Source organism: Protopterus annectens, chromosome 3.part0, assembly GCF_019279795.1.
Source record: "Protopterus annectens isolate FY-2018-M chromosome 3.part0, PAN1.0, whole genome shotgun sequence".
Lineage (NCBI taxonomy): Eukaryota > Metazoa > Chordata > Ceratodontiformes > Protopteridae > Protopterus > Protopterus annectens.
Window position 1 is genome coordinate 262,901,721 of NC_056731.1, and position 24,627 is coordinate 262,926,347.

The 24,627-nt window shown below is 39.9% G+C and overlaps 1 protein-coding gene across 3 annotated transcripts in view; it reads right to left on the reverse strand.

Moving 5' to 3' along the window:
- The window catches only part of BZW2 (basic leucine zipper and W2 domains 2), a 1,069,944-nt gene that overhangs the window by 198,466 nt on the left and 846,851 nt on the right, over positions 1–24,627 (reverse strand). For all 3 annotated transcript variants that reach the window (XM_044064746.1, XM_044064744.1, XM_044064745.1), the window contains exon 7: positions 23,661–23,770. In XM_044064746.1, the coding sequence (XP_043920681.1) occupies positions 23,661–23,770 (110 nt within the window). The remainder of the gene's footprint in view (positions 1–23,660; positions 23,771–24,627) is intronic.

Below are 24,627 nucleotides of genomic sequence, written 5' to 3' on the forward strand. Positions count from 1 at the left end.
TTGGTAGGTGGATTGCTTGGTTCAATGATACCATGGAGACCACCTTTGGCATAAAGGTAGGATTAGTTCTCAAGGACACTCTATCCTGATGGAAGATAAGGAAGGGTTGTATTGCCATTAATGCCTGTAATTCAGAAACCCTTCTTGCTGAAGTGATTGCAAGCAGGAAAGCAGTTTTCCAAGATAAGAACTGTAATTCTGCTGTTGCTGCTGGTTCAAAAGGGGGAAGTGTTAAGTTTTCTAGCACAAAGTTCAGGTCCCATATAGGCAAAGGTGGCTTCCTTGGTGGCTTTACATTTTTAATTCCTCTCAGAAACTGCCTGAGTAGAGGATGAGAGAAGACTGGAGGATCCATGTTGTATTCTGCTGAAATTGCTGATGCATGAATCTTAATGGAGGAGTAAGACAGGCCATTGTGGAAAAGTTCTGCTAAATATTCCAAGATGTTAGCTATGCTTGCTAATGATACATTTTCTCCTTTTGCTGCACTCCAAATGAGGTATCTTTTCCATTTGGCTGAGTAAGTTTTCCTTGTGGAGGGTCTGCGTGCCTCCAGGATAATGTCTTTAACCCTCTGAGATAAATCTGGGTTATTTTGTTTTATGTAATATTTCAAGCAGCTAGCTGCAGTGTTTTCAAGTTTGGATGCAGGATCTTGAAGTTGTTCTGTGTTAGCAGTAAAGGAACTAGAGGTAGAGGTCATGCGTGTGCCCGAGACATACTCCTCAGTAGCGGATACCAATGCTGCCTCGGCCAGTCTGGAGCTATCAGGATGATCCTTGGGTGATCTTCTTTGATCTTCAGTAGCACTTTGTGCATCAAAGGAAGAGGTGGGAATGCATATGCTGTCAGGTTTTCCCAACTGAAGGATAGGGAGTCCACCTTCCAAGCAAGTGGGTGGTATGTCCTTGTGCAGAATTTCCTCAATTGGTGGTTGTGCGGGGATGCGAACAGGTCTATTTCTGGTAGCCCCCATTTCTTTGTAATGGATTTGAAGATGTCTGGATGCAGCATCCATTCGTGGGCATCCGTGGTAGTTCTGCTTAAGGTGTCTGCTAGTATATTTTCTTTTCCTGGCACAAATATGGCCTGGAGCTGAATGTTGAGGTTCAGGGCCACATTCCACAGGTCCATTGCCATCCGGCATAGAGGATATGAGTGTGTGCCTCCCTGTTTGTTGATATACCACATGACTGTGGTGTTGTCCGTCCTTATCAGCAAATGACCCTGTTGAAGAAACGGTCTGAATGTCTGAATTGCCTGTTTCACTGCCAGCATCTCTTTTTGATTTATGTGCAGGTTCAGCTGGTCTTGTGTCCATAGGCCTTGTATACACTTGTCCACCATGTGTGCCCCCCAACCGAGGTCTGAGGCGTCCGTGGTGATAGTCTGGCTTGGGTGAGGGCTGTGGAAAGGCAGTCCTCTGTTCAACTGACAGGCCTGAGCCCACCACAGGAATTCTTGCTTCAGGCATGGAATTATTGGAATTTGGGCTTCTAGGCTGTGCTTGTGCTGAGACCATAAATTCCTTAGGTACCATTGCAACTTTCTCATATGCAGTCTGGCATGTGGAATCAATATTATGCAGGATGCCATGTAACCCAGGGCTTGCAGGACTTTCCTTGCTGTAAGCTGGTTCTGCGCTGTTAATGCCATGAAATAGAGTGGTAGTTGCTTTTGCTTTTCTGCTGTGAGAAATGCCATTTGATTTGATGTGTCCAGTTCTGCACCCAAGAATGTTATCCTTTGGGATGGAACCAGCCTTGACTTTTTTATGTTGACTGTGTATCCCAGGGCTTGCAGTAGGTGAATAACCTTTTCCAAATCTTTTCTTAATTTGATCTTGTTGTCCGCTTGTATCAGGCAGTCGTCCAGGTATGGATAAATTTGAATTCCCTGAAGCCTGCAATGAGCAATTACTGATGCCAGGCATTTCGTGAATACTCTGGGCGCAGTAGATAAGCCAAAGGGCAATGCTGAGAATTGATAATGCTCTGATCCTGCAAGAAATCTGAGGTATCTTCTCCAATCTGGTCGAATAGGGACGTGCAGGTATGCCTCCTTGAGATCTAGAGTCACCAGCCAAGACTCCTTGCCCAGCATGGGAAGAAGTTGCTGTAGGGTCAGCATTTTGAATTTTGGAACAATGAGATATGTGTTCAGAGCGGACAGGTCGAGAATAGGTCTCCATTGGTTTTCTTTTCTTGGTACCAGGAAAAGTCTGGAGTAAAATCCTTGTCCTTGTTCCATAGACGGTACCTTTTCTATAGCTCTCATCCTTAGTAAGTGGTTGATTTGTCCTAGAGCGTTTGTTTTTTGGTTTGGTGGTAGGTTTGGCATTCCTCTCTTTCTTGGTAGAGTATGGAAGTGAAACCTGTAGCCTTTGTCTATTGTCTGTAAAATCCATTTGTCTCCTGTAATGTAATGCCAGTTTGCTGAAAATAAGGCTAGCTTTCCGCCTAAGGGTGCTTCCAGTTGTTCCCTGGTAGGCGGTATCAGAGCCAAGTCACTGTGACTGTCCAGTGGAAGTGGTAGTAGCTGGATCTGTGGCAGTACTTCTCGGTTGTTAGGCTGCCACTGACGTCCCCTGTAGGCACCTCTGGATTGACCTCTGCCTCTTGGGCGCCTATTTCTGCCTCTCTGTGCTCTGGAGGTGTCTGGAAAGGACCAATTCTTCGAAGGCCAATTTCTACTAAACCTCGGAGGCTGGACCTGTAAGAAATCCTTGACTGTTTGGACAGATTTTGCTTTTTCTTCCACCTTCTTTAACACTTGCTGTGCAGGGGAGCCAAACAAACTGTGTTTCTCCATGGGAGCATCCAAGAGCTTTGACTTTACATGGTCTGGTAAGGATTGCTCTTTTAACCATGCATGCCTTCTGATCACTGTACCAGTCATAGCTGATCTAAAGGAAGCCTCCAGTGCATCATAGCCGCATTTTAAGGAATGATTACTGACCTGCTGAGTGTTATGTACCAAATCTTGAAGGGACTTACGGTCTATAGGTTCAGGAGAGGACAGTTTTTTATTTAGCTGATCTAACAAAAATTCCTGATACTGAATCATGTGGAATTGACAGTTTAAGGCCCTAGCCGAAAGAGTAGCAGAAGTATAAACTTTTTTACCCCATCTCTCTAATGCTCTAGATTCTCTTTCAGAGGGGAGGGGTTTTGGCAGAGGCAGCTGCTACAGCTTTGGGGCCCTGTGAAATAGTTTCAGGATCTGCAATAGGAGCCTTATACAAGTGATAGTGTGTGTCCGGGACCCTGTAGTATCTGTCGGGCTTAGCAGGGGCTGGGGGAAGAGAGTCAGGGGCAGTACAAGCATCATTAAATGCATCATCCACAACTGTTAGTACTGGAGGAATGGCTAAAGGCCTATGCTGTGGTAAATGTAAAAGGTCCTTAGCCTTTTCCTTGAATCTGAAAAATCCTGGCCCTGCCATTGAAATTGCTCTCTCATAGCATGCAAGGTTTCCCCAAAAGAAAATTCCTCAGGAGGAGAGGCAGAAGGAATGGAGTCTTCTGCGTCAGAGTCCTCATATGGAGAATAAGGGCCTTCTGGAGGATTTGAGTTTTCTGAATCATCCGAGGAATAATCTGTTGAAACTGGCTCAGGGGGCTCTGCTCTAGGCCTCTTCTCTGGAGGTGGATGAGAGGCCCTGTCAGGGTGAGGTTGGGATCCCCTGATCAAAGAAATGAGATCCTCTGCCAGGCTGAGCATTTGGGAACTAGAGGTAGGCCTGTGTGAGGGGGGTTTAGCAGGCAAGGCCTTAGAAGATTTAGCTGCTTTGGCCCTAGAAAAAGCCTTGATAGACATAGATGCAGGGGGCCTAGCAGCTCCACGTGCAGGAGTAGATATGTCTAAAGGAATAGTATCTGATAAATCCTGAGAACCTGCAACAGCAGGTGGAATTTCAGTAACAGATTCAGCCATGCTGGGTGAGGCCTCGGTTGTAGGAGGCATGCTTTCGGCCGAAGGAAGAACCGAGGACTCGGTTTCAGCCGAAACCGAGACACTCGCGGTTGGCTTAACCGTGGTTTCGGCCGAAACCGTGGACCGCGAGTGTCGGTCCTTTTCCTTACGCTTTTTAGCTAATTGTGAAGTCGGAGTCTCCGACGGCATGTTGTAAGCAAAAGCAGGGCCGAAAAACTCCTCTGCAAACTCCGACCGACGTCTAAGTGTCCGTCGGTTGAAGGAAGCACAGGCTAGACAAGCTGCTACGTCGTGGTCTGGGCCTAAGCAAGGAAGGCAGTAAGAGTGGAAATCCTTATGAGGTATTTGTTTCCCACAAGTTAAACAGTTTTTACTTTTTCTGACATCGGCTGAGGCAAGAAAGAGTCCCCAACGGGGTACTTAGCTTTTTAGAAGTCTTCGGTAGTAGTAATCTCTGGTTCTGACCGACCGACACTTGCGAACAGCTTCTGCTTCGGGCACCGCACGGCAAGAAAGACTAAGGAAAATGGCGTCGGCTGATGCCTTTATACCCAATTGACAGCAGCTATGACATCGGGTGAAATGCGACATCAGCCGAGGCCAGACCCAGACTTTGGAATCCGGCCGACCGAAGGGCTGCCTGAAGCAGGACAACCCATATGTTAGGACTGCAGATGCATCCTTGAAGGACATCCTTGCTATTTTCCCTCTGAAAGCAATAGTTCATCAAGGAACTAGTCGCAAAAAAAGAGAACCCTTCGCAGGGAGAATCAGATACCACACTCTCTACAGATTCAGATTCTGAAGAGAAAAATGCATTTGTACCTTCACATTCCCCAACAGGTTCAATCTTTTGAAGCTCTTCAAGTCACTGAGGCTAGTTGGCTCAAATGGAGCAAGCATTAGCTTCTCTAACACAAAATTAAGATTCCCACGGAGAGGATACTAGTTTTCTTGGAGGCCTCTTATGCAAAGCTCCTTTCGAAAATATTTTGACATGAGAATGCATTCAAAGAGGCAAATCCATGGGCAGGCATGCTGAAATACGTGATAAAAGAACCTTGATGGTGAAGTTAGAAAGGCCACAAAATAATAACTTGTACAAATATTGCAAAACCAGAGAACAACTAGCCCTGAATGGGTGCTGCTTATGTTGTTGGCATCAACTAGAAAACTTTTTCCATTTGCTAATTTATGATTTTCTAGTTCTACACTTTGTGCCTCCATTAGTACCTACTGCATGTCCCCAGTAAGCAGGCGCATAAAAATAAATAAGATCCTTTCATCCAGGCAGTCAGATGAAGTTGATTGGGGTTAGGTTGTTTCAAACACCACTGACCTTGTGTCAGTAGATCCATTCTGTAAGGAAGCATGTGGTAATTACCACTGGCCATTTCCAAAAGAAGACAAAACCACTGTTGCATGGCCAGAAGGAAGTGATCACAATGATTCTGGTGGATTATTTTTGAATCTTCATAAGTAACCTAGATAGCAGTGGAAATGTTGGATAAGTATACAGGAACATTCCTGTCCAAGGAAAGGAAAGAAAAGGCATCTATCTTCTAGGCCTTCTAGCATGGAGTCTTGGAGCAGAATCTTGATACCTGATTGTTCAGAGAGGAGGCAAAGAGGACTACTTGAGGAACTCCCCACAGATAGAGCAAGTCTTGGAGGACCTCCTGATCTAGTTTCCATTTGTGAGGGTCTGCCCTTGTCCTGCTTAACTTGTCTATCACACAATTTTGCCCTGACAGAATGTCGAATGCCTGTGGAGTAAAACTGTGCTGTGAAGCTATATCCTAAATTAACATGGCTAGTCTGCAAAGAGGGTACCACCTAGTTTCCTCTTGACTGTTGATATACCACAGGACTGTGATATTGTCTGAAACAACATGAAGAGGTCCAGAGGACTAAAGATGATTCAGAGAGTTCAGTGCACTGATCAGGGCAAGCATCGTTTTTATATTTCTGTGCTTGTATCTGCCTTGGTGTCCCACACACCTTGCACTTTTATCCCTCCTGATACTGCTCCCCAAGCAAAGTCTGGGGTGTCTGTGGTGGCTGACTACATTGGAACAGGGAGAGAGAAAGGGATTCCTGGATTTATGGAAATTTGCTGTCACCACCAAGTGATTTCTCTTCTGACAAACCCTAGTAATGGGATTTGTAAAGTCAAATGATGTTGGTGCTAGGACCAAAGGGACTTCAGACAGAATTGTATCATTCTCATGTGGAGTCTTCCCAGGGATATCATGAGAATCGCAGATGCCATGAAACCCAAAATCTTAAGATATGTCCTCAGTGATCAAAGTCTGAGTAGAAAACCTTAGAAATAGCTCTAGATATAGATCTATTGTTTGCCTGTGGAAGAAAAGCTCTTTGAATTAAGGTGTTTAGCTGACACCCCAGAAACACAATCTTGTCTAGAGTCAAAAAAGACTTTTAAATGCTTTCTTAGATTTCCAGCTAATGTAAGGAATCTCTCGCCCAAGTGAGAGACTCCTGGCACTTTGAAAAAGACTGTGCAAAGATAAGCAAGTCATCTAAAAATGAAAATGTGGTTACCCTGTAGCTTGCAATGAGCTATAACTGCAGCTAGACACTTTGTGAACACTCTTAGCTCATAGATTAGTACTAGGCTAAGTGCCCTGTGGGTCATTTTAAGCATAGCCAATTACTCTATGTGAGAATCAAACCCTGCACCTTCTGTCTGTAAGACAAACACCTTAACCATTATGCCAACCTCCCACCCCTCTTGGTGCAATGCATAGTCCAAAGGGTAAGGCAGAGAACTGAAAATGTGATTCAAACACACAAAACCTTAAAAAACATCAAGTCTAGATGAATAGGAATGTGATAAGCATCTTTTTAAGTCTACTGTAACAAGGAAACTTGAAAGAGGAAAGAGAAGTAACAGGTTGATAAGTGACATCATTTTGAACTTGGACACTATCGCAAACAGGTTTAGAAAAGAAGGATCCAGAACTGGTCTTCAAGCATTTTCATTCAGTGGCACTAAACAGATCCTTGAATAAAACCGTTTCCCAACCTGGGAAGGAGGAAGCAGTTCTATTACTCTCTAGGACATCTTGTGTTGAAGACAGAGGAAAAGAAGAGTCTGGTCAGGTGGATAAGGAATTCCCCATGAAAAGGAGAGATTTCCACCCACTGCCATCAGTAACCTCGACAAATGGTCTTCAGAAAACATTTGTCTGAAACTATTTGTTGCTAAAGAGAAGAGTGGAGATTCAGACTTTCTGGAAGGGAAAAGGGGCTACCCTTAAATAGTCATTCTGACTTGTTGGGCTGTCCTTGATTTTGCATGGTTCCAGAATTCTTTTAGAATCCCCTTGCCCATTTCTTATTAAATGTTGTTGACCAGTATTTTGTTGAGACTGTTTATTTTGTTATCCAAAAGTGGATGAGGCATTAGAGAATCCCTTTAAAAATTGGAAAAGGTGGGCTGGAAAAGATTATCTGCATCAGCTTACCTCTTTCATCACACTTCATGATAACCTCTGCAGCAGAGGAATTAAATCTATCACTAAAGGAGAACTTAAACTCTCATTTTTCACATCATCTGGGGGGTACTGAGAATGCTGCCAGGCAAACCTCTTCAAACAGTATTGGTGGTCACAGACCTGGATGAAGTATCAAATGAGTCATAACATACATTGTAAACAATCTGTTGTGACGTGTAAAATGTAAGAAATTAAATTATTTAAAGCAGATTTTTCCTCAGAAGAAGAAACTGCAGACAAAAAGGTCCTCACATTTTCACAATCAGTCAGAATAAACTAACATAGGAGCCTGACAATTCAAAATTCTGAAAATCAAGTTTGCAGAAGCATACACCTTTTTTTTCTCATTCTTACCAACAATCCTCCCATCCTCCTCAGAAGGAGTGGGATTGGAACCAACCAAATGTTTAGCAGCAGTAGGATTAACTAAAGCTATAGCTGCTGGGTCAGATTTGGGAATAGTGTATAAAAACTTAAAAGACTGAAAAACTTTATACATTCCATCTGCCTTTTACAGGCAGCAGGCTATCAGAAAAATTGCAGATAGTGACACATACACACACACACACACAGCTTCCAAGTTGACAGGATCTGTGGGAATGTGGGAAGGTTTTGGAAATTCCTTCTGTGATAGCTCATAGTATTTTCTGAGGGACTGAGAAACTTCAGTGTTCTTCCACTGAAAACATTGGCACATTCTGAAAACCATATCTAAGAAAGAGAACCCCCCACAGTGAGAATCAGAAACTGAGCTTCACTCGGAGTCTGAATGAGAAAACTAAGCAGTAAACCTATATCTGTCCCTTCATCTTCCTGTCTAAATTCTGAGTCTTGGATATTTTCAGGAAAAGAGTTATCCCTCATTATTTTATCAAAAACCACATTGTAAGAAGGATCTATAGCCTGAATTAAACCCTTAGCTAGGCCCAGTAAACTATCCTGTTGAAGACAATTTGAGGAGGAGTAGATACAAGTTTAGTTTTTTGTTTCTTTTTAACAGAAGAAAATGGGGTCAATAGTGTTATTAATGACAACAGCAGCTTCCACAGTGATGCCCACTTATAACACCTCAACAGCTGCAGAAGACATGGCTAACCCTAAAGTCCATAATAGTTGTAGGTGCTAAATTAAAAGGATCCAGGGTAAAAGAGGAGTGGTCTGGGGTTCAAGCTATGGCCAAAGCAGCATCACCCACCTGTGGCTGAGGCAAATTGCTAGCCTGTTTTTGTAGCAAAGGATGTTTGCTTAACTTTTCTTTTTGTGACTGGAAGAAGGATTTACTTTTTGTGGCTGCCAGACACACTGACAACTGGACTGGTAGTCATACCTCTCAACCTCTTAGACCAAGAAATCTGGATGAAGCCATAAGAAATGGGGTGACAAAGGCCTAAAAATAGGGATGATTTTTAAATATTGCTCTTACAAATTCAGAAAGTTAATAGAATAAAAGGTTTTGTATTATCATCAAATATATTATCATGAAGTCTGAAACTCAAATGTGTGGCATTATTTTCTGGATTAAATCCTCAATAATTAGCCAGTGATTTGCCAGAAAAGGCAAAAATCTAGACATTCTGTGAAAATCTGGACAGTTGAGAACTATGGTGGTAGTTTGTTCCATAGTCAAGCCAAAAATGATAGGCCTTTCCTGTGGAAAACAAGCAGCAAAAGACTTTAAAAATGTAAAGTCTTTAAAGTCACTTTTTTCACATAACACAGTAAAATGCACTTTAAAACTCTATGTCAGCCCCAAAAAGTAAAATAAACACAGTTTCTCCACAGAAAAAAATGGTTTTCAATTACTTTAAACAAATATTTAAGCCGACATAAAAAAACAGCACTCCTGTTTAAAACTACAGTTAAGTCTCATGACAGTCCATTAAAACAAACTCCAAGCTTAAGTACAATAAAACAACTATTTTTATAATGTAGAAGGGTTCCCTCAAGAGGGAGCTGTCAATCCTCAAAAGCCCACAGAGGAGCGCTCTCTTCAATTGCAGGAAAGCTTTAAAGGGCTTGGTGTCCAACCCTATCTTTTAGTCAGCTCAGCTTGAACTGACTACTGACTAATTGTTTGAGCGTGAGGAAGGGGACCTGAAACTTTGTTAGCTGGCCATCTGTTAGGTACATCCTTGGCAAGATTTAACCCATATAGATAAGGTTACTGTTGCAGTGATCAATATAATGAACAACAGTTTCAACACAGAAAAAATTAGATTGAAAACTTTTTATGATAAAAGTAAAAAGTGTGCTCCCTTTTAAAAGTATATAAAAGTCACAAGTCAGTAGACAACACTATTTTCCTCACTTACAAGTAATTTCTTTACAGAAAAAGTAAGTTTTGGAAGGTTTTTCCCAAAAGGGAACTTATCTGTTCAGCTAATGGAAAGCCTTAGCCGACCATCATTCCTTGAAAGCCTGCAGAGAAGTGCTTTTCGCAAAAGCAAAAAAGCTCTGAAGGGCTTGGCACCCAAATCTGACTTTTAGTCTGCACAGCTTGAGCTGCATAATGGTTTAGAAGCTTTGGAAGCTGTCCAGCTGTTATATCATATGGAGGATATAACCTATCTATCTTAGGCTACTGCAAAAGTGATCATAATGGTGAACATCTGTAGGAAAATTCAGGGTTACCCACTTGAGGGAGTACATTACCAAATTTCCACATAACCCATGACTATGTCTAACCAAAATTATCAGCTCCCCTTTTCCATTAGTTCTAACATTTTCAGTTATGGCTCATATTCTTCCTTTAAACAACATTGCCATCCCTCTTTATGGTCTGACACTACTTGCTAGAAATCATGATAGTGTAGTCAGATAATATTTTTAATGTACAATAAAGATGTAACAGTGTGCTCTGGCATTTTTTCTTTTGTTTATGTATTTTTGAAAATACTTTATAGGATTATGAGTATTTTCACATCCATGCTTACTGCAGTGGTGATTCACCTCACCCCTCTCACACCCCATTAACAAATAATACTCATCATTGTTATCATGTCAAATGCAATATTCTTCTGTAAACAGAGAATGTCATAAAAATTAACAAATAGGGCCCAGATGTATGTTATTTAATTAACTTTTAAAACGGAGCAAAGCATTAATACTGCATACTATATATATGTCTAAAAATTAGGAACAAAGTAAGTGCATAAAAGTAGGTGACAGATACAGCTGTTGTGCTTGCTCTTTTACACTCACATGTAGGTCTCCAGCAGAGGGGACCAAACAGTAGTTGCACATTTACACATTTATGACCTCTCCAGGTTTTTAATAAAAAATAATCCCTAGACAGACTCATGTGGTCTTGCATATGGTTAACATTAAGGCAATGGAACATCCCCAGTAAATCAAGACATAGTATACTTATGGAAGATGTATATTAAAGAGAATATGTAAGCGTCGAGGGTGTAACATGCCTCCTCCAACCCACACACACATATCAGCGGTTCCTATGCTATCATAGTTAACAACAAGAATGCTGACTGCATGCAGCATTAATTTCAAAAGAAAGTATATGTATGAGCCTGTCAATACATGCAGGCTTGAGCTAGAAAGAGCTCTAAACAATGACAATAAAATGACGAAAGAAAAAAGGTAAGGTTATGTAATCAAGGTTGTAACTTCCAGAACTGCCATTGTGACTGAATATCCCAACACAATGGCTAACACTGACATGTGTGCCCAGAGATTCAGGGGTCAATATGTGACAGTATCACAGCTGTAATAAAACAAAATATGTGATACATAGACTAGAAACAACAAAGTAAAACTCAAAACAACACAAACCATTCCCAAACACCATACAGGGCAACAATTAATACTGTATACTTTTGTCTCGTTTAGTCAGAAATTCCTCTGGGTAAAACATGTAGGCAAAAACATAATTAAAGAACAAATGCATAAAATATTTCATTATAAAATCACAAAAAAAAACTGCAAATTCATCAGTCTCACATCTTTCTACATCTCCCTAACCACCTTAACCACGTTTTCACTTTTAGTTTGTTTTTTTTCCTGCAAATTTGCCAGTTTCACTCTCTTTGCACTGGACTTGTGTGTTCTTCTATTGTCCTCCACAACCCTACCGTTAACACCAACCTCATCTGCTTTTCACACCTAAGTAGTCTTTCACTGCTGACAGTTGACTTAATATTTTCAGATGATGGGACTATTTTCGCACTTAATGTTTTACTCATTAAGCCACAGAAAGCCTTTTCCATTCTGATGCCAGCAACCTGGAAATCTCCTTACCGAGCCCTAAAATATTTCTGATTTATGCTCCTTCAGAACCATGTTTCTCTCATCCATTTCTTTTAGCATACAGATCCTTTCAGCAACACCGTGTACTCAAACTGACAGATTCTCACCAGTAACTATTGTATTTTGTGCTAGTACCATTGCCTGTGGCTTTTGAGCAAATGAATATGAAGGGTTGAGATGTTTATTTCTTTCAGACTTGATTGACTGGGTTGGTGAAAGGGTTGTACTGCAAACACAAACAAAAAGAAAAAGAAAGAACAAAGAAAAAAACTTCAAACTTCATTGACTTGCACAACCGTCTAATTAACTGGCTATGTTCTAGCTCTTGCTGGGAGGTTACACAAAACTTCATATCGTGGTGTCTATATTCATTCTCCTTTATCTTTCTGCTAGAGGACATGAGAACTGACTATCTAAACCTAGTTTTATTACTTTAGCCTAAAATAGATTTGTAAAGCATGACCAGAATTAAAAAAAATGCATTAATGTTTTTGATGTCAGTTAACTGCTTTCTTCTTTCCCACACTAAACTACATCTAAATGAATCACTCACTTATTGAATAGATCATGAGTAACTCTCCTGACAAAAACCATCACATTACACAACTACCAAATGGGCTTTCTGATCATTGTCAAGTCATCCACTGGTGATGTTTTAAGATAATGAAGCCATCATTTGTTGTGACCTCTGGGAAATCCATCTTTCTATTTATCCACCCCCCAAAGGGAGTTCTAGCTCTCTGCAACAAATATGTAAACCTCCATGCAAATGCAGTTTCCTGTATTCATGTTGATCATTATGTATATGCACATTTTCCTGTATTCATATATTATATATGTTAACCTCTATTTATACGCACAGTTTACTATACTCATGCATTTCATATATTAACTCCATATTGATGTACAATTTTCTGTTATTATTCTAGAAACCCAGGCTGGGCCTGGAACTGGTCAGTTGTGATCAGTGCTCTATTCCAGTAAACAAATGTAGATAAATTAGATAAACAGACTGGTGAATGTTTCCACTGTGTATAACTGTAAGACAAACCCATGATCTTTATTAATTTCATTTCTAATACAAGTTTACATGTTTCCAGTAATGATTACAGGGCATATGGTCTCAGCTGCCCCTGGATGCCCAGTGAACTGGAATTGAGCTGAATGACAAGGACCATTTACAGAAACAACAGAAGATGATGACTTGACTGAGCAACAGTTACGTATCAGAAATGTCTGTCTAGCACTGAAATAAAATTAGCCAAAGGCTGATTCTTTATATAACAGCAACAGACGGCCTTAAGGAAGGCTAAGTGCTTTTGGAAGGGGATTAATAAAATCAAGTGTGGTGTTAGAAATTCTTTTACTTTTACTTGTCTACTTGAGCCAAGAGTGCTTAATGTTGCAAATGCTCTTTCTGGGTATTCCTGGAGATTTTACCCCCCACCCCTGTTTTTACCATGCAGTCATTTGTACTGCCACCTTCCATGTAGATGATGTAATAAAATCCCACTCAGACAGTCATCCCTCCCTTCACGTCTTTAGTGAGATCAAGATCCTCTTCCTATATTTCACAGATAAATGTTGTTGATCAATATCCAGCTGTGTCCAGCGTTCCACAAGATGGCCTCCAGCTGCACTCTTAAACCATTAACACACACATTTTCAGCTTACCACTTGCGACTAAAACTATGTTCTACTCTCTGTTCTCTACTCACCTAGTTACACATTCTTCCTTTCCTAACACTGTGTGAACTCTCCCCTTATTTTGAACTCTCTCTACAACTTCTGATACTGTTAAGCTCATACATCTGCTAAAGAATCACTCAGTGTACTGGCATATGCCTGTTCATAACTTCAGATGTACAAATGACTATAGTCTGGCTTTGACTCTACTGTTAGACTCTTGCGTCTGCTAGTGCCACTCAGATTACTGAGGTTTACACCTGTAAATAAGTTCTGATGCACAAATGTTTCCATATATGATTTGTTTTACTATTCCTGTGTACACTTCGAATGTTATACTAGTTATATGATTAAACTTGTATACTCTTTGCTTGTACTAATTGTGGAGTTGTATGATTGAACTTGTATATTAATTTTTTGTACTAATTGTGGAGTTTTTCTCCCCGGGACTCCGCTGAAAAGGGTTTTTCACCCAGTCGGACTAACCCAGTCAACAAATGTCAGATAAATAAATAAATAAGATGTTGACTCCTACAATACATCTGTATCAAAGTGATCAGTCCGTCATTTCCTCTGACTTAAGAACACTTGCTAACCTTCCCATTGTTACCAGACTGTTAGAAAATGCCTAGACAAGCACACGTTAGAGTCTGTAATTAACTCTGCTTCAGTATCTCATCACTCAGGTTCACAAAGATGGAGAGCAGCAGTATCATGCCTTTGTCACTGACCAATATACACAAACACGAGAACATTTTTCTTACATGTGTAATCACTGCAGATCTAAAGCATGCCTTTCTGCTATTCTAACAATATAAACTGGACTTTCGGAAATGGCATCTGGGCATGGGCTAGCTTATTAATTACATACCAAACAGATTCCAAACAGTTCGTCTCCACATCACCGTATCTAGAACTTGTAACCCCCACTTTTTAATCTATAAAAGTCACTCATTTATTTTTATAAATAACTCAATTATGCATACTGCCAATATAAATACAATAATCTCTACAGATAAGCTTACCCACCATAGGTTCATAGGTTCATAGGTTCATACTAGGCTATCTGCCCGAGGGCATTTACAAGCCTAGCCCATAGTTTTGTGGCTTACGCCACCCCTTTAGTATGGGGAACTATACCCATTATTTTGCTGTGCCTCTGTCGAGCAGTGACACTGAGGTAATCCTTGGGGTATATCTGCGATCTCCCAACCATTGGTCAAGATTTCTCTTGAACAAGGCCAGCGTGGTGCTCTGCCTCACATATACCGGGATTTTATTCCACAGCATAGGGAGTCTTTGGGTGATGAATCTATCCCTCCAGCACGTCCTATTAATAGCCGTGTCGAGGTTTAAGTCTCCCGCCCTTGTGGCTCTGACGAATCTAGATTTTTTGAGGTGAAGCATATTCATCAAATCTGGGTTTGACATGGCCTTGTATGTTAGGCAAAGGTCACCTCTGAGCAAGCGGTGGCGACTGAATAGAGCTGGAGTTCTTTCAGTCGGGCAGCATAGGACAGATGTTTGAGACCCTTTATCCTTTTGGTGAGGAACTTTTGTGGCCTCTCCAGCTGCTGCAAGTGTCGGGTCAGATACATTCCGAATGGGGCATTCTACTCAATCATTGGTCTGATGAGTGATGAGTATAGGAGACTATGACCTCCCTTGATCTAGATGAGAATCCCTTCATGATAAGGTGGGCAATGTAGAAGGTCTTCCTAACTACTTTAGCTACATGGGTGTCGAATGACAGACTACTATCAACCTGGGTCCCCAGGTCCCTGATAACTTCTTCTGTGCTCAGTGGATTGCCACCTATTTGGTAGCTAGGGGTAACCTTGTTTTTCCCGAAGGGTATGACTATGCATTTTTTGGCATTTAACTTTAGGCCATGGCTCTGGCACCAGTTATCCGTTTCTGTGAGACCCTTCTGAAGGATATCTGTGTCAGATGTGTTTTCTACTATGGCGCCCAGTTTGCAGTCATCTGCAAACTTTGTCAGCCATAACCCTCCTGTGTTTGCTTGTACTTCGGAAATGTAGATGCCAAACAAGAGTGGGCCCAGGACTGAGCCCTGTGGTACACCACTTGTGACAGGCTTTGAGTCTGACATGGCGCCAGCAACTCTGACCCTGTGGGTTCTGTCACTCAGCCAGTTTGCAACCCATCTTGTGATGTATGGGTTAACATTTAAGCTGATGAGCTTTTCAATGATACCCGAGTGGGGTATTCTATCGAAGGCCTTCGCCAGATCGAGGTAGGCTGTATGGACTGCCTTTCCCTCATCAATGGCTTTGGTGACTGTTTCGAAAAAGTCAACCAAGTTTAGAAGGCATGATCTGCCTTTGACAAAGCCAAACTGGGATGGATCCAAAGTCTGCAAATTCCCTATGTCTTTATTTATGAGGTCCATTATGATCCTCTCCATGGCTTTGCAGATAAGGCTTGTCACCAGGGGATAAACTACTCTGTATCCTACTAAGGATGACTTTTTTAAGGATCTATGGTTGGTTTTCACATAAAAAAGCTGTTGATTAATTTCAAATAAAAATATTCCATGTTCAAAAATTGAGTTAAATCACTGGGCTTACCCCTTGCCTGATCATGTGAAGCAGTCTGTCTAATAGGCTTTTAAATAGATGTACTGCTCATAATCCTGTCCCATCCTTTTACCTTCCACAAGTTAAGTAATTGAAAAAACTGCATGACTTCAAACTGCATACAAAGCCACTAGACTCCTAGTAGCTGAAGTAACTATAGCAATAGGCAAACAGTTTTAATAGCTGGCTCTTGTAGCACAACCATTTTACAAATCTTCCTAAATGTGATAACAGAGATTTACTTCTCTCTGTCTCTGACAGAAGAAAACACCAGTCCATCATTTTAGCTGAAAAACACCTCAAATGAAAACTATTTTTTTTAATGCTGGCATAGAGTGCTGTACAAGTCGGGTAGTACATAGTACATTACATAGCTGTAAGCTTTCCATGCTTTCATCACAATACTGAGTAGCTTGCCATTATGATGCAATCTGTTTACACACCAAAATTATAACCTGGAATTGAATGAATTTACCTTTTTCACAATTGGAACAACAAACTGACAATTATTTACTCTACAGCTTAGAAAAACTGTTGATTTTATGGTTCTTTAAAACTAAGATTGTTTCCTGCCTTGCCTTTCTATCTGTAAGTAGATGCTTCAAGGTCACTGAATGAACCAGCAACCACTCACCTATGATAAGCTCATTATGTTGAGATGTTTATTCTTAATTTTTTTCTATTTATGTACATGCTTATTCATTTAAAGCAGAAAGCCTGTACCCAAGGGTCCATCTGCACTTAAGAACTCCATACAAAACAAAAGCAGTAACTTGTGCTCAAGTAATACAGCAGAAGTTGTACAGCACAACAGTACAATTAGAATTTTATTGACAACTCAAAATAAAATGGTGCGAGGTTCTCTATTGAACAACACACATCACTGAGTAACAGAATTATAGTTAACACATTAATTGGGTTGTAGAATATATTTATTTATCCTGATAGCTGCATATAAAAGATTCATCAAGATGGTTGGTGAAATAAGACTTCAGTTGTATAAAAGTGGGCGGGTGCCCATTGTTCACTGAATTGTGTTCAGGTATTTTTATTCCACATTGGAGTATGTTTTTGTGAAACAGTGGAATAAACAACTTTGGGTGAGAAGCATGAAGGGGTTGGCAGCTGACAATCAACGGTGTAAGTTCAAAGCTTTATTTTCAAGGTTTTGTATGCTTCACTAAAGAAGGTAGTCTTTGAGTATAACTGGTAAAACTTGTGCCACAGTGAGAGAAGTGAAGAGGTGCTCAGAGCAGGGTTATTCATAAATCTACAGACTTTGATAAAGTACAGAGTACACTGCGGTTCTTAAATGGTCCTACAGTCAGTAGCAATGGAAGATTCTATGACTGGTATCTAGCAGGCTCTTTAGTCAGATTGTTATGTAACTTAGAAGTGAGGAGAATGTAAGCTGTGCCTCACAATAGAAATCAAGATAGTTACAGTAAAGCACAGAATGCAAGGCACCCCTTTAACGGTGAAGTAACTGACCAAATCTGAGGGACTTGGAATAGTCATTTAGCTGTTCAAAACGTAACTTCACTTACCTTGACATTTATTGTTAAGAAACTGAATCAGGTTGAGCTGCCTTGAATATTTACAAGTCTGGAGACACACACGTGTGCTTTGAAAATAAGGTCCAAATGACCATGTGATCAGTATAACATAATATTAAAATGTCAGGAAGTTTGATCCTGACATTGTTAATAAAAACAGTAAAAAGAAACAAATGAAAGGCACAGCCCAAGACTACTACTAGAGTTAACTTGCTGAGGACAGGATGGGGAATTTCCTACTTTAACTTTGCAGAAGCATTGCCTGAATTTACCTTGCCAGCTGAAGACACATCTCAGCAACAACCTTGATGAATCTTTCATATGCAGCTTTCAGGACAAATAAATATATTCTACAACTGAATTAAAGTATTAACTATAATGCTATGACTACATGATGTTTGTTGTTTAACAGCTTACAATGTGTTACTTCTTGCTGGGATAGAGGGTGTTCAACTGAATAAAAGGCTTTAGTCAAGTCAGTAAGGACTGAAACACTGATCTTTCCTTGATCTGTGCTCAGGAGAATATGGTTACTAAGGTGGAGTGGTTAAAGTACTGTTCCCATTTCCAAAACTATGTTGCTGGGAGTTATCAACTTTGAAGAAGAGTTAAGATGAGAGGTGACTCAAGAAGATACATTTTTTTTTTTTTTAATTTTTGATGGTAGAGATAAGACAAATGTGGGTCAACATGAGAAGACTAAGTAGTGGTTCCCTTACTTGTGAAGAGACATTATTCCAGATGCCTTCACAAGGTAATGCAAGTTGCCAGCAAGGTTGATAATAGGTTGGTGACATCAGCAAGAGGGCTGGTTATAAAAGTATCACAAAGTTTTTAGACATTTGGAGGGTGAGACTAGCTCAGACTGCAAATCTATAATTGGATACTTACCTGAGAAATGGTTCGGCAGTACAGTCGATCATTACAATCAGGTTTCGAATATTTCGTCTCAGCAATTTTATCTTTGGGTAAGTGGGTTTTCATTAATATATTTATATATTTATATTTATATATATATATATATATATATATATATATATATATATATATATGTGTGTATGTGTGTGTGTGTGTGTATATATATATATATATATATATATATATATATATATATATATATGGGTCTAGGTCATTTCACTGAATGCACATTTCACTGAAAACTCAATTCACTGAAACACATTTCATTGAAAGTTATATATGGCCTTTTCCCCACTATAGTGCAACCCTGGAGTTAGTAAATATAGTAAGGGGGGTGTGGGGGGCACCATCCCTCACATTGAGGGGTGTGGGGGGGGCTAAGTATATACTATGTTCGGAAAAGAGTAATATATTAGAATTGCAAGTATCCATGCATATAGTTCAAAATATTCAAAATATATGGTGGGCTACGCCCCCCACACACCCCCTTACTATATATACTAACTCCAGGGCTGCACTACAGTGGGGAAAAGGCCATATATAACTTTCAGTGAAATGTGTTTCAGTGAATTGAGTTTTCAGTGAATTGAGGTTTCAGTGAAAAGTCCACACTAATTTGACTTTCAGTGAAATGTGCATTCAGTGAAATGTCCTAGACCCACATATATATATATATATATATATATATATATATATATATATATATATATATGGTATGCACGCATTTGGTCAGCCGGTGGATGGCCGACCAGAATATGTTGGAAAGCAGTGCAGTGACTTTGTATAATTGCGACTGCAATTATGTCGAAACACAAAACATCCCCCCTTTTTGACCCATGGTAGCGCTTGTTTACATGGTAGAGCAGTCAGGAATGTCGAATTCAGAGTTTTTTATGACATTCCAATCATTCGGCACCTAGAAATTCGACATTCCTGTTCAGAAAAAATGACGATCGGCATTTGGTCGCGCGATAATCACAAGGCTTTCTTTCGTTATGTTAGGAACCTGGGTGGGAATTCCCAGATATGCTCAGAATTAGTCCAAAATGACAAAAAAATACACCAAACCCACAGACATTGCCAACATCCTAGCTGACAGGCTCAGCGCAAACCCCCCCCTCCCCACCAAAAGGGCAAATATTTATCCCAGCAGAGTGCTGCCCCCCTGACATCTCAGATGCTCAGGTAAGAGCCGCCCTCTCCAAAGCAAAAAACACAGCATCAATGGGACCAGACGGTGTCCCGGGCTGCGTCCTACATGAACTCCAAGAAGAGCTAAACCCAAACATAAAACTACTGTTCAATCTCAGCCTTACTACAGGATATGTACCCAAAGAGTGGCGTGCAACAGTGGTCCCTCTCCACAAAGGTGGTGCCTCAACGGATCCTGGAAACTATCGCCCCATAAGTCTGACTAGCGTGTTCTGCAAAGCTATGGAAAGGATCATCATGGACCTCATAAATAAAGATATTGGGGACCTACAGACACTGGATCCTACCCAGTTCAGCTTTGTTAAGGGCAGATCCTGCCTCTTAAAACTGGTCGATTTCTTTGAAACAGTCACCAAGGTCATTGACGAGGGGAAGGTGGTCCACACAGCCTACCTGGACCTCGCAAAAGCCTTTGATACAATACCCCACTCGGGCATTATAGATAAGCTCACCAGCTTAAATATAAACCCCTATGTCACTAGATGGGTTGCAAACTGGCTCAAGGACAGAACCCACATGGTTAGAATTTCTGGAGCCATGTCAGACTCCAAACCAGTTACAAGTGGCGTCCAACAAGGCTCAGTCCTGGGACCTCTCTTGTTCGGTATATATTTCTCGGAAGTACAGGCCAACACGGAAGTACCGTGGCTGACCAAGTTCGCAGATGACTGCAAACTGGGCACCATAATCGACTTCAGCCAACACAAGCATCCTCCAAAAGGGCATCATAGAAACAGACAACTGGTGCCAGAGCCATGGCCTCAAGCTAAACGCCAAAAAGTGTATAGTCATCCCCTTTGGCAAAAACAAAGTACCCACAAATTACCACATAGGTGGTAATCTATTAAGTACAGAAGAAGTAATTAGGGACCTGGGGACCCAAGTTGATAGCAATCTCTCATTTGACAACCACATGGCCAAAGTGGTTAGAAAAACATTTTATATAGCCCACCTAATCATGAAGGGATTCACATCTAGATCAGGGGAGGTCATCGTGCCTCTTTACTCATCCCTCATCAGGCCCATAATTGAGTACAATGCCCCTTTTGGGATGTACCTTACCAGACACCTGCAGCAACTGGAAAGACCCCAAAAGTACCTCACCAAGAGGATCAAAGGGCTCAAGCTGATGCCATATGCTGCCCGGTTAAAGAAACTCCAGCTCTACTCAGTGGCATACCTGTGCCTGACGTATAAAGCCATGTCCAACCAGAATTAATGGACATGCTGCACCTCAGAAAATCCAAATCCCATCGAGCTAAGCGATCGAGAGACTTGAACCTCAGCACTGAAATAAATAGGACATGCTGGAGGGACAGATTCATAACCCAGAGGCTCCCTTCACTCTGGAATAAAATCCCAGTCCATGTTAGGCAGAGTCCCTCAATGACCCTCTTCAAGAGAACTCTTGACGAGTGGATCGGAGATCGTAGGCTTACCCCTGGGATCACTTCTGTGTCCCTGCTAGACAGAGGCACCGTCAACTAATCTAAAAGGGTTGCGAAAGCCAAACACACTCTGGCTAGGCTTATAAATGCCCTAGGGCAGATAGCCTAGTATGAACCTATGAACCTATGAACCTATGTATAGTTGCAGGTCAACAACGTCATTTTCAAAGTTTCTGCATCATCATTTTAAGTGTCAAAGTGTGGTATATTCGAACTCTAGTAACACACTCGTATACAAAATATATATAGACACAGTGATATAAATATGGGCTCATACTAGTTTGATGAAGATGCATTTAGTCAAAGAGTAGAAAGGGTGCAAGTTTTGCAGAATGGTCTTGTTATCAAATGACTGTGTTGTCAAATGTATGTGTGCAAATTATGGATGTGGGTTATTACTAGGGATGGGTGTGTATGCGCGCGCGCGTGTGTGTGTGTGTGCTGGTGTAGTGTGTGTGACTACCTGTGAGTTAGGGTTATGGTAAGGGTCAGGCAAGTTGATAGCTGTTAGGAGTGTACATGTGCATGTTTGCAAGTTAGGTTAGAGTAAGGTAAGGTAAGGGGATAGCGCGCGCGCGTGTGTGTGTGTGTGTGTGTGTGTGTGTGTGTGTGTGTGTGTGTGTGTGTGTGTATATGTATATGTATGTGTGTGTGTGTGTGTGTATGTATGTGTGTGTGTGGGGGGAGGTGGTATGTGCATTGTGTGTGTGTCAGATGTCTTGTGTAGTAGTAGTAGTGTTACAGAAAGAATTTTCCAAAGGTAATATGCTGGGTTGAGGTTAGAGGCAGGCAGGGACAGGGTTAGCATGCACTAGTAAGTTGAGCCTGCACTACTTTACTCATATATGCTAAACCTAACTCTGTCACTAACAATAAGCTAACCTGTCACTTTACCTTAGGAAAACCCTTTCTGTAATACTGCTACTATTCAGATTAACTTGGGCTGAATGTAGCAGTAGTGTTTTTGTGGAGATATAAGAATGAAATGAGCTTGTCTCCTTTTTTCAATCACTGTTATTTTCATTATTTTTTTACTTTTTTTTTTTCAAAATGCTGGCATCAAACTATTTGCTTTGAATGCTTCTGCATTTTGATTGTCATGTACCCATATATATGTAAATATATATTAGATACACTTATATAGATCTGTCTCACTTTATATACAATTACTATACACACATACATATACATATATATATATATATATATATATATATATATATATATATATATATATGTGTGTGTGTGTGTGTGTGTATGTGTGTGTGTACATACATTTTATATATATATATATATATATATATATATATATATATATATATATATTTACATATATAGAGACACACACATATATATATATATATATATATATATATATATATATATATATATGTATGTATTACAATGCTAGATAAATACAGATATTTATTTATACACATACATACATGTATACAAGAAACACCTTGACAGTATGTATACAATTTGATAGATCGCGCACATACACACACATTACAGACAGATATAAACACACACACACACACACACACACACACACACACACACACACACACACACACACACACACCTGACTGAAGAAGAGTTAATGGAGCATCAGTCAACAAAACTATTTCAATTGGCTGCATTTTAAGAATTAAGTAATTGAATATTTGATTAAGTAGCATTTAAAAAACGGATGTATTTATTGATTTGATAGCTGTATATATTTACAGAAACTAAAAATGCTCAAAAATGTTGGCTTTCAAAATGAAATGAGAAATGGCGCTATACTAATTAGGGAGACAGCGATGTTTGGCAATACTAGTGATTCACACTTGTATAGTCAACCAGTAGTGTGCAACTGCAGGTCTTTTTTCCCCAAAGATTGAATTGATGGACTAATGGGTATTTCCCCTTTCCCTACTATGGTGTGAAGAGCTGGTATATATAGGCAGTAGGGGTATATGGGGGGGTTGAAGGGTGTCTTACTCCCTTATCAAAACACTCTGCCTTTCAAACTGCTGTTCACATTATGACATTCTCACTCACTGATGACGTGATCACAAATGAGCCAATTCCTGTCAGCAAGCCCTAAGTGTAACATACCTGTAGATACAGTTACCCTAGATTTATTACATTGCTGTAGACACTGCTATATCCCTGCCTGCATGCTGATGTTACTTTTCAAGCACTAAAACTTTCAAGAAATTAAAAGTAGCAATAATAAATAATAGGCAACTGAAAGATGCTGTACAATAAATAAAAGCAAACAGAAGGCTGTAATACCACAGTCACTTCATAACAGTATCATTTTTTCAAAAGCTTGTGTAAAATAAATTCATTTTATGTAACTGTGGTACAGCTTCAATATAATTTGCAACGAACTGCAACTTTAGTAGTCATTTAACTAATTTCCGAGAAACCAACTTTCCACCAGAGAAAATATATAATTGTACATATTATGATAAAAAAGTTATGCAAAAGAAAAGGGCATAACAGGATAGAGAGAAGGCAAATACCTACTAATAATTTTTTGTCCAAATTTGCTTTCCTCAAAGATGAGGTAACAGAATTGGCATCCTTTTCTGCCATCCATGCTTTGAAAAGCTTCACAGCAAATGATGCTGAAATTCCTGCAAAAAAAGAAATAAGAATAATGTTTTTAAATCACCAGTTGGAGTTTTTGACATGCATGTTCTTCAGACTAAACCTAGTGTACATTATCCAGCTTCTATAGAAAGTCAGTAACTATTCCAGTGAGAAAATGTTGAATGCACAAATCTAAAACATTACCTGTCACTATCACAAAATGTTCATTATTACATTTAAAGAATATAATGAAACTATAAGATGTAAAGGTGAAACTCCTGCTAAAGCTTCCTGTTTGGACAGTTGGTATACTCTGAAGTCATGGAATTAATTTTTACAAGCTAGAGAGTCATCTTGACAATTAAAGTTAAGAACAGGATACCCCCATGGATTAAATAAAACTATTTTGATTGGCTGCATTTTAAGAATTAAGTTAATATTTGATTTAGTAGCATTTAAAAAATACATATATTTATTGAATAAAAAAAAATACCACCATCCTTGCTAGAAGCTTTAGTCCACCAAAATAAAACTGCAGACAAATGTAAAAACACATGTGGTCCAAGCAGTGGCAGACAGTTCCAGTGTAAAACTTCTTTATTCAATGACAGACATACAAGTGCATTCACAGATAACTTCTGCTTCTTCAGATACAAATACAAAGTGTCTAGTGTGTGTCTTTTATATTCTAAACAAGTCAGTTATGTCATGTTCATCATAAAGAAATATCCTAAATTCAATAGAAACTTCCTATAAATATGTCACATTTAGACTAATCAACTTCACCCATTATTGTGAAAGTATAATTCATAAGAATACTTATGCACAAAAATACATATAAAACACATATTATAAAAAATATATATCTACATAAAAGTATGAAGATAAAAAACAAGCAGTA